This window comes from Penaeus chinensis, chromosome 20 (assembly GCF_019202785.1).
Source record: "Penaeus chinensis breed Huanghai No. 1 chromosome 20, ASM1920278v2, whole genome shotgun sequence".
NCBI classification, from domain to species: Eukaryota; Metazoa; Arthropoda; class Malacostraca; order Decapoda; family Penaeidae; genus Penaeus; species Penaeus chinensis.
Genome location: NC_061838.1, coordinates 22,276,940 through 22,287,995, shown reverse-complemented (window position 1 = coordinate 22,287,995; position 11,056 = coordinate 22,276,940). Strand labels below are relative to the sequence as shown.

At 45.7% G+C, this 11,056-nt stretch overlaps 1 protein-coding gene across 1 annotated transcript in view; it reads left to right on the top strand.

Annotated features, from left to right (window-relative positions):
• The first annotated feature begins 1,544 nt into the window (after positions 1–1,544).
• The window catches only part of LOC125035802 (equilibrative nucleoside transporter 1-like), a 103,706-nt gene continuing 94,194 nt past the window's right edge, over positions 1,545–11,056 (top strand). Inside the window, exons 1-2 of the mRNA XM_047628018.1 lie at positions 1,545–2,060; positions 4,024–4,183. Coding sequence (XP_047483974.1) covers positions 2,021–2,060; positions 4,024–4,183 — 200 coding nt within the window. The 5' untranslated portion in view covers positions 1,545–2,020. The remainder of the gene's footprint in view (positions 2,061–4,023; positions 4,184–11,056) is intronic.

Sequence of the window (11,056 nt, the reverse complement as noted above, 5' to 3'; positions counted from 1 at the left end):
TGTGTTGTGGTGTGTGAGTGTGTGTGTGTGTGTGTGTGTGTGTGTGTGTGTGTGGTGTGTGTGTGTGATTGTTTGTTTTATGTTTTATGTATATGTGATTGTGTGTCTATGTGTTTCTACGTATGTATGTGTGGATGTATGTAGATGTATCTATATATTTATATAGAGATAGATAGATAGATTAGATAGATAGATAGATATGCTATAGATATAGAATAGATAGATAAATTGAGAGATAGATAGATAGAGAGAGAGAGAGAGAGAGAGAGAGAGAGAGAGAGAGAGAGAGAGAGAGAGAAGGGAGAGAGAGAGGAGAGAATACGAACGTGACTGAAGTTACTCAGCAGCTCAAGTACAAAAATGCATTGTGTTTTGACTGTGAGCAGCGGAAGTTGGAAAAAGGCATTCGAGTGCTGGAAACGAATAATAACAGCCAGTGGTCTTACTCGCTCTGCCCCCCCCCCCCCCACACCTCTCCACCCTCTCTCTCTCTCTCGCTCTCTCTCTTTCTTTCTCTTTTTTTTATTCGCATTCACTCCTTTCAGACGTCTCTCATTCTTTCTCTCTCTCTCTCTCTCTCTCTCTCTCTCTCTCTCTCTCTCTCTCTCTCTCTCTCTCTCTCTCTCTCTCTCTCTCTCTCTCTCTCTCTCTCTCTCTCTCTGTGCTTGTTTTCACTTAATTTTTATTCATAATCTTCATCCTCATCCTCTTCATCGCCCTCATTAATTTCATGATCGTTGTTGTTGTCAATTTCTTCCTTTACATTTGCCTCCTCCTCCTCCTCTTTTCCCCCATCCCTCCCACCCCCGCTCGTCCTTCCGTTTTCCCTTCCACTCCACCCTCCCCCGCCTCTCTATGCCTTTCCACTCTCCCTCCCTCCCTCCCTCCCTCTCCGCCTTTCCACTCTCCCTCCCTCCCTCCCTCCCTCCCTCCCCCCATCCCCGCCTTTCCACTCTCCCTCCCTCCCCCATCTCCACCTTTCCACTCTCCCTCCCCCCCTCTCCGCCCTTCCACCCTCCCCCCTCCCCCACTAAGTGTCAGCATCTTTATTCATGTATTCACGTAGAGCTTCCCCTTAGCACAGCTCTCCCGGCTTCTGCTCCTCTGCGTGTGCTTGATCTGCTTTCACGCAGGCGGTGAGAGGGAAGGATGAGTGTAAGCGGGAAAGAGGGAGTGTAAGAGCGGAAAGAAGGAGAGGGAGTGTGAAGGATGGAGATAAAAGGGAGAAGAATGAAGAGGATAAGGAGAAGGGGGAGCAGAAGAATGAAGTGGATGAGGATGAGGGGGAGGGGGAGGGGGATGAGGAGGGGGGGAAGAGGGGGGAAGAGGGGGAAGAGGAAGAAGAAGAAAAAGAGGGGAAGAGGAAGAAGAAGAAAAAGAGGAGAAAGAAGAGGAGGAGGAGGAGGAGGAGGAGGAAGAAATGGCTAAGAATGAAAGATGGCAATCTCCCCATGTCGGGCAAATATTTAAGTCAAGAAGCTTTTTGATGTTCGAGAGGGAGAAAGAGAGATTTATGGGTAAGCTTTTTGCAGAGCTTTGATATCTGTCGAAGTGTGTTTTGACTTGGGGTAGTCCGTTTGTGCCAAGTTTATGACACGGCGGCGATTATGCCTTCCCTCGCCTTGTCAGCTGCTGCGTAAGCCTAATCTGAAGTCGTAGATCAGGCCATCCGGACGAAGTGGAAGAAAATCATTTAAGGGATATCGCGGAGAGGAAACAAGCGCGCGGGTTCGAGTGTGAGAACGAAAATCGCGTGAAGGTGAATAACGTTCTAACTCTTTATTCCAGGTAAAACGATTGAAAGAAGAAAAAAAAAGAAAAAAAAATCTGAAAATCTGAAGGTCATAACGAAAAAAAAAAGGAAAATCTAAACGGAAAAGAAAAAGGAAATAGAAAATAGAAAAACGAGTGAGAGCGAAAGAGTGTGCGTAAGAAATACCAAAGTGCCTCAAACAGTGTGATGTCCAAGGGAAAGACGCGCGTCATCATAAGGTCAGAGTAGGTCACCATCACCATCACTATGCCGGCTCCACCCGATACGGACGGCAGGACGAAGATAGGTGAGGAAAGAGGTTAAAAGGCCCGTGATAGGGTCACTGACCTTTGCTGTAAAGGTTTTTAAGATATAAAATTTGTCTCTACCTTTGCATATGTCTCTATTTCTTTTCAGGAATGTAGCCAAGACCCGTAGATTTTGCTTGTACCTAGAAAAAAAAGAAGGGGGGGGGGGGTGATAGTGCATATTCCCGTGCCGGAAAGCGATCGACCGTGTTTCATTTCCGAGCGATCGGATGATTGAACCGGTTAGCTCAGCCGTCGCTTCCCCGGCCGCCCGCCCGCCCGCGCTGGCCCGGTTTCCCTTCTCTTCGGTTTATGTTGTTTTATCGCCCTTGTTTTCCGTCCCTCTTCTTCTCTATTTTGGTTGGGTTATTTTTGTCTCTGACTGTTGCCCAGAGAGAAAGAGAAGGAGAAGGAGGGAAAGAAAGAGGGAGAGGAAAACAAATAAGTGGATTATTTTTGTCTTTAACTTTTCCCTAGAGACAGGGAGAGAAAAAGAGGAGAAGGGAGAAAGAGAGAGAGACAAAAAAAAAACGATAAGCAGGAAGATATTCAATTGATGGATATATAAAAGAGAGAGAGAGAGAGAGAGGAGGAGGAGTATATTGAATTAAATATATAAAAAATTAAAAGCAATAATATAAAAATGTCCTTAGTAATAAAAACAGACAAAGTCAAAGGGAGGGTGATATTTGTTTTCGTTTGTTATGTTTCCTTTATTATTTGATATTTTTCTTTATGCCACTTATTTTGATTCGTTCAGAACACCCGTTCAGTGCCCCCCCCCCCCTCCCCCCTTCTGTTGTGTGTATTACCGAACCCTTTACGTAATTCATATGGAATTCTGCAATGGCGTAGAAAATGAAGTGAATATTTGCATGAACTGGTCTGAATAAATGTATTTTCCCCCTGAAATAATCTGGCTTAATACCTGGAAGGCTTACGTGTTTTTTGTTTTTTTTCGGTTTGGCCTTTTGGTATAGTTTTAGTTATATTTTAGGTAAGTGATGCAGAGGAATATATCGTTGAGTAGCTTCGAAATATTTTTTGTTGTTGTTGTGGCAGTCTGCTTATATTTATATTTTTTTGAGTAATTAGCCAGTCATTCGATCATATACTTTGATTAAATTATTTGTAATGGACTAATGTAGTGAAATGTTTTGAATATCAATGGATGTATTTCAGAAAATAAAAAAGACGAGTTTCACGTCAAACATGAGGCTTAGTCGTTTTCTTTGATAAAATTTTGTTGCTCATTTTCTGTGAAAGGCTAAGGGTATAACTAATGTATTTTGAGGAGATGCGACTCGTACTTTCTCGTGCTATGTTGAAATGCATGAAAGCTTACATCTTCAGAAAAAACTGTTAGGATAGCCGTCGGTGGGTACTTTGCTGTATATTCTTTGAAATCGTGAGATTACAGAATAAACTCCTTCCAACGTCTCTTTGTCTCTCAAACACTGCCAAGTTTCATGGGACAGTTTCGCACATACTGCAACCAAGACAAGCGCAAACACTTAGACGCACAACTTTTTTCATGAAACGAGAAGTGTTTATACATTTCTTGAGCTTCCACCTCGGGAGGACTCGTCTAAAATTATACATCAGAGACAAACAATGAGTGACGTCAGACAGATGCTCTTGTTGGACTGGTATTTGCCTAGTTTATAAATATTAAAGGCACTGCGTCCAACCAAAGGCACCTTGTGTTGTTAATATATGCTCTACTCTCAGAAAAAAGTACAAAGAGAATTTGCATATGAACCAGAAGAATTGTTAACGTTGTGTTGAATGTTTTTCTCCCTCTTTCTCTCTCTCTCTCTCCTATCTTTTCCATATATTTTGTTGACATTACCGTTTCTTATCAGTTAAACATTATCGTACGAAATATATCGCTGTATTTATTTTTCTTGTTTTTCTGCCACATCATCCTCATCTCACCAGCCCCTGTTGTCTCTCCCGCAGGCGAGTCGGGAGGCGAGAAACAGCCCTTCTTGGGTGGCGTGGAGCCCGTCCGCCTCACGCCTTCATGGGAGAACACCAACCTGCCGAAGGAGGAACTCAACTTCAAAAATGTCAGCACTTTCGAGACCTTCGAGGTGGATATGGAGCCTCCCAAGGACAGGTGAGTGCCGTCTGCTGTTCGCCGGGCTGCGGGGTCTTCCCTGTCGGCGGGAAAGAGAATATATATATACATATATATATATATATATATATATATATATATATATATATATATATATATATATATATCATATGTGTGTGTGTGTGTGTGTGTGTGTGTGTGTGTGTGTGGTGGGTTGGGGGGAGAAGAGTGAGGGAGTTAAAGGGAGGGGCAGAGACAGAGAGGGAGAAGGGGAGAGAGAGTTAGAAAGAAAGTGAGAGAAAGGGGGGAAGTTAGGGAGAGACGGGGAGAGAGAGAGAGAGAGAGAGAGAGAGAGAGAGAGAGAGAGAGAGAGAGAGAGAGAGAGAGAGAGAGAGAAGAGAGAGAGAGAGAGAGAGAGAGAAAGAATCTTTTTTTTTTTTTTTTGGCTGCTGCTCCGGTTTAGGGGTCGCCACAGCGGATCATCATTTTCCAAGAGAGGGAGAGAGAATATCACAGCTAAATATTTTACGTTAGTCTCCCTCTATCTGTTAGCCGTTTTCTGTTATTTGAACGCTCCTTTGGGCAAGTCTTCTGCAGTGCGTAAGACACTGTACTACAATATATTTCGCGCTCGATCGCCCTATCTCCATCTTTGCACCTCCTCTGTTTGCCTCTCCTCTTATCTCTCTCTTTGTCGCTATCTCTATCTGCTACTCGATCTATCTCCATCTCTCTCTTTGTCGCTATCTCTATCTACGACTCGATCTATCTTCATCTCTCTCTCCTCTCATCTCTCCTTCTCGTCTCGATCTCTCTCTCTCCATCTCTCTATCTCTCTCTCTCTCCTCATCTCTCATCCTCTCTTCCCATCTTCTTCTCTCCTCTCTCTTTCTCTCTCTCCCTCTCCTCATCTCTCTCTCTCTCTCATTTAAACCCTCTCTCTCCCCTCCTTTCTCTCTCTCTCTCCCTCTCTCTCATCTCTCTCTCTCTCTCTCTCCCCTCCCCTCTCTCCTCTCTTCCCCCTCACCCATCGCCCCCCTCTCTCATCCTCATATCATCTCTCTCTCTCTCTATCGCCCTTCCTCCAATTCCTCTAATATCTCAAAATCTCTCCTTTCCTCGTTCCCCATCTCCGATCATCTCTCCTCTCTCTCTCCTCTCCCCTTTTATCTCTCTCTCTCTCTCCTCTCCTCTCGTCTCTCCCTTTCTCTCAATATTTCTCTCAAATTTTCTCTCTTCTCTCCTCATCTCTCTCTCCTCCTCTCTCTCCTCTTCTCCCTTCTCTCTCTCATATTCTCCTCTCCTCTCTCACTCATCTTTCCTCTCTCAAACACCCCCCTCCTCTCCCTCTTCTTCCTCTCTCTCTCACTCCTTCCTCCTCACTCTCTCCCCTCTTCTCTCCCCCTCTCTCTCTCTATCTCCCCTCCTCTCGTCCTCTCTCCTCTTCCTCCTCCATCTCTCACTCTCTCCTCTCTCTCTCTCTCCCTCTCTCCCTCTCATATCTCCATCTCTCTCTCTCTCTCTCTCGTCTCTCTCTCTCCTCTCCATCTCTCTACTCTCCCCTCTCTCCCTCTCTATCTCTCTCTCTCTCTCTCTCGTCTCTCACTCTCTCTCTCAACTCTTCTCTCTCCTCTCTCTTTCTCATTTTTCCCCTTTTTCCCTTCTCTCTCTCTCTCTCTCTCATCTCTCTCCTCTCTCTCTCCTCCTTCTCTCTTCCCCTTTTCTCTCTCTCTCTCTTCTCCTCTCTCACTCTCTCTCCTCTCCTTTCCCCCCTCTCCCTCACTTCTCTCTTTTATTTCTCTCCCTTTCTTCCTCTCTTTCTCTCCCTTCTCTCTCTCTTTCTCTCCTCTCTCCTCTCCCATCTCATTCCACCATCTCTCTCTCCCTTTTTCTCTCATTCTTCTCCTCTCTCACTTCTCCTCTTCCTCTCTCCTCTCTTTCCTCATCTTCTTTTCCTCTCTCTCTCACTCCTCTCTCTCTCCATCTTCTCTCTCTCTCTCTCTTCTCTCTCATCTTTTCTTTTCTCTCTCCCCTTTTCCTCTCTCTCTCTCACCTCTCTTCTCACTCTCTTTTTCTCCTTTTCTCTCTCTTTCTCTCTCTCCTCTCTCTCTCTCACTCGTCTCTCTTCATCTCACATTTCTCTCTCATCTCTCCTCTCTCTCTCTCCTCTCTCCTCTCTCTTTTCTCCTCTCTCTTTCTCCTCATTCACTCTCTTTCTCCCATCTCTTCCCCTCTCTTTTCCCCCACTCTCTCTCCTCTCTCTCTTCTCTCTCTCTCCTCTCTCATCTCTCTCTCTCACTCTCACCCTCTCTCCCCCATACCCCTCTCTCCTCTCTCTCCCCCCCCCTCTTGTCTTCTCATCTTTTCTCTCTCTTTCTCCTCCTCTCTCTCCTCTCTTTTCTCTCTCCTTTCCCCTCTCTCTCCTCTCCTTTTCTCTCTCTCTCTCTCCTCTTTCCTCTCTCTTTCTCTCTCTCTCACTTCTCTTTCTCTCTCTCTCTCTCTTTTTCTCTCTCCTCATCTCTCTCTCCTCTTTTTATCTCTCTCCTTCTCTCTCTTCTCCTTTCTCTCTCTCCTCTCTCCTCTTTCTCTCCTTCTCTCTCTCTCCTCTCTCTCCTCCTCTCTCATCTCTCATCTTCCCCTCTCCTCTCATCTTTTCTCTTCCTCACCAAACACCTCCTTCCCATTCTTCCTTTCCCTCTTTTCTCTCTCTTTCTCTCTCTCCTAATCCCCTTTTTTTCTCTCTCTCTCACTCTCTTTTTCTCTTCTTTTTTCTCTCTTCCTCTCGCTCTCTCTCGATCTTCTCTCTCCTCTTCCTCCTCTCTCTTTTTTTCTCTCTCTCTTTCCCTCCTCTCCTCTCTCTCTCTCTTCACTCCTCCTCCCTCTCTCTCTCCTCTCTCTCTCTCATCAACTCTCTCCTTCTCATCCTCCTCTCTCTCAACACTTTCTCTCTCCTTTCTCATCTCTCTCCTCCTCCTCTTCCCATCTTTTCCCCTCTCCCTCTTTTCTCTCTTTCTCTCTTTCCCCTCTCTCCTCTCTCTCCCTTTCCTCCTTTTTCTCTTTCCTTTTCTCCTCTCTTCTTCTCCTCTCTCTTTTTCCCTCATCCCTTTTCTCTCATCCATCTCTCATCTCTCATCTCTCTCTCTCTCTCTCCCCTCTCTGTCTCTCTTTCTTTTTCTCTCTCCTACTCTCTCTTTCTCTCCTTCTGTCTCTCCTCCTTCTCTTCTCTCCTTCTCTCTCCTCTCACCCCTATTCTCTTATTTCTCTATTCTCTTCTTCCTCCTCTCTTGTCTCTCTCTCTCTCTATCTCTCTCTCCTCTCTCACTCATCTCTCTCCTCTCTCTTCTCTCCCTCTTTCTCTCTGTCCCTTCTTCTCTCATCTTTCTCTCTCTCTCCTCTTTCTCTCTCTCACTCTTTTTCCCCTCTCTCTTCCTATCTCTCTCTCTCTCGCTCTCTCCCTTTCCCCCCTTTCTCTCTCTCTCCTCTCTCTCTCTCTCATCTCTCTCTCTCTCCCTCTTCTCTCTCTCTTTTCCCCCCTTCTCCTCTCTCATCTCTCTCTCTCTTCTCTCTCTCTCCTCTCTCTCCTCTCTCTCATCTTTCTCTCTCTCTTCTCTTTTCTATTTTACTCTTCTCCTCCCCTCTCTTTTCCCTTCTCTCTCCCCTTCTCTCTCTCCTCTCCTCCTCTTTTTCTATTTTCTCCTCTTTCTTCTCTCTCTCTCTCAATCTCTCTCTCTCAATCTCTCTCTCTCCCTTTTTCCTCCTCTCTCCCCTCTCTCCTCCTCTCACTTCTCTCTCTCATCTCTCACTCTCTCTCTCTCTCTCTCTCTCTCTCTCTCCTCTCTCACTTTCTCTCTCTTTTCTCCTCCTCTCTCTCTCTTTTCCTCTCCTCCTTCTCTCTTTCTCTCATCTCTCTCCCTCCTCTCTTTCTCTCCTTCTCTCTCTCCTCTCTCCTCTCCTCTTCTCCTCTCTTTTCCTTTCTCTCTCCTCTCTCTTTTTTCTCCTCCTTTTCCTCCCCTCTCCTCTCTCTCTTCCTCTCCTTCTCTCTCTCTCCTTCTCTTTCTCTATTTCTCTCTCTCTTCCTTCTCTCTCCTCTTATCTTCTTTCTCTCTTCTTTCTCTCATCTCTCTCTATCTCCTCTCTAAACTCACTCTCTCTTCTCTCTCATCACTTTCATCCCTCTCATCATCCTCATCCTCTCCTCTCTCTTTTTTCTCTCATCTCTCTCCTCTCTTTCTCATTTTTTCACTCCCTCTCTCTTTTTTCCATCCTTCTCTCTATCTCTTTTCTCTCCGTCCCTCTCTCTCTCTCTCACTCCCTTTCTCTCCTCTCTCGTTCTCTCCAACTTTCTCTCTTTCGCTCTCCCTCTCTCTCTCTCTATCTCCTCTCTCTATCTCTCTCTCTCTCTCTTCCTCTCTACACATCTCTTTCTCTTTCCCTCCCTCACCTTCCTCCCTCCCTCTTTTCTCTATACTCTTTCCCTCTCTCTCTCTCTTTTCTAATCTTCTCTCCTCTTTCTCTCACTCTAAACTCTTCTCTTTCTCTCTCTCATCTTTCTCCCTCTCTCACCCTCCTCTCTCTCTCTCTCTCTCTTTCCCATCACTTTCTCTCTCTCCCCTTTCTTCTTTTTTCTATCTCTTCTCTCCTCCTTTTCTAACTCTTTCTCTCTCTTTCTCTCCTCTTTCTTCTCTCCCTCTTCTCTCTCCTCCCTTCTTCTTCTTCTCCTCTCCTTCCCTCTCCCTCTCTCCTCTCTCTCTCTTTTCTCTCTCTCTCTCTTCCTCTCTTTTTTTTTTTCTCTTCTCTCTCTCTCCTCCTCTCTCCCTCCTCCCTCTCTCTTCCCCTCTCCCCTCTCTCTCTCTCTCCTCTCTCCTCTCCCCCTCCCCCCCCCCCCCTTTCCCTCCCTCTTTTCCCTCCCCCCCTGCCCCCCCTCCCTCCCCCCTCCCTCCCTCCACTCCCTTTACCTCTTCCCTCTCTCTTTTCTTTCTTTTTTACTTTATTTTAAAACCCGAAAAAATATATTTTCCCTCTCTCTCTCTCTCTCCTCTCTCTCTCTTCTTCTTCCTTTTTTCCCCTTCTTTTATTCCCCTTTTTCTCCCCCTCTCTTTTCTCTTTTCTTTCTCTTTCCCTCTCTTTCCCCCTTCCTCCCTATCTCTCCTCCCTTCTCCCCCCTTAAAAAACCCTTTCCCATCCATCCCCCCCTCTATCCCCCCTCCTTCCCCCCTCCATCCATCCCCCCCTTTCCTCCCTCTCTCTTTTCTTTTTTCTCCCCGTTTGCTTTATTGTTAAAGGAAAAAAATACGGTTTAATATCTTCGGCCGGAATCCCAACCTCTGAAGTGGCTGAGGAGAAAATGTATAATCTCCCTCTCTTTTTGCTATTTTTTAATCTTTCATTGCGATTCTCTTTGTGTTTTGCCTCTTCTCTTTTTTTTTTTCTTTTCTTTTCTTTTTCTCTCCCCTTTTTCCCCTTGCGTCCCCTAGGGCGTGCGTACGTATTTGTATGCGTGATTATATGTGTGTGAGTTCGTGCGTGTGTGTGTGTGTGTGTGTGTGTGTGTGTGTGTGTGTGTGTGCGCGAAATTGGTGCCGGGCCCATGTATGCGTGCCTTAGTGTTTGCAAATATATGCAGGCTATATATCCTCGCCCCCACTTGCCCTCCCCTCCATTCCTGTTGTCAAATAAACTCGTTGGGCGTCACAGGCATCACAAGGCATTAGCATCTTCTTGCACCACCTGCTCTCCAACTGCCTTGCCAAATTCTATTAAGGTCGACAGTTCCCTTGGAAACAATACGCACACCTCCTTTAAGGCTCCCCCGGTCCTCTCCCTCCCTTCTTTTCCTCGCGGCTGACGGCGTGCCAGAGAGGACGCGACTTCTCCGTCAGCGCAGGAGAACAAGTGACCACGAGGCACGACACAGGGCATGGCAGGTTAGCGGCGGTAAAGCGAGAGTGTGTAGCAGGCATATGAGAACGTGTGGATGTCACGGCCGTGTGGGTGCCAGGGTATGGGGGGGGGGCTTTTATCGATGGTTTGACAGCTGGGTCAGGTCGACGTAAGGGTGAGATTCTTAAAGAATCAAAGGGAAGTTGAACTTTACTGCTAGGGAGGAGTGGGCAGTTCCCTGTTGGTAGTCATTGGGTGTCAGCAGGAAGTGTAAAGTGTCAAGACTGGCTGAAAGGGAAGTGATTCGTCCTATTCCCAAAAGGGGGATTGAAGTCTTAGTCTTCTCGATTCCCTTTTCATCATCTATTTTTCTGCTATTCTTTTATCAAACCCTCATCATCTCTTAAACATCATCAAACATCATCAGCATCATCATCATCATCATCATCATCATCACCTCATCTAATTCCTCCTCCTCCCCCTCATTATATCATCACATCATCATCTCATCACACTTCATTTTTCATAAACTCTTTATCCTCAATCAAACTTCATTTTCTTTATCCTCTCATTATCATCATCATCACACATCATCACAAACTTTATCCTCATCATCACCTTAATTATGTTCTACTTCTACATCATTATCAACGCCATCTTTATCTTTATCATCATTACCGTCATTTCTTTCCCTTTCTGCCTTTGTTTTCTCTATTTATTATGTCACTTCCCTCTTTGTTTGCTCTGTCCCATTCCTGCTGTGGCCCCGAAGCAAATATATTAAATTTGGGGAGATTGGTCCACATCTGAGAGGGGAAAATGCGAATTAAAGAAAAAATATTAGACATTAAGATTCATGTGCATGGCGCTTTGGTCCAACGCGTGTGTGTGTGTGGTGTGTGTGTGTGTGGGTGTTGTGTGTGTATGTGTGTGGTGTGTGTGTGTGTTGTGTGTGTGTGTGTGTGTGTACCCCATACACATAAACAACACAAACACACACCCCGCTACCACTACACACACGCACTTAACTAC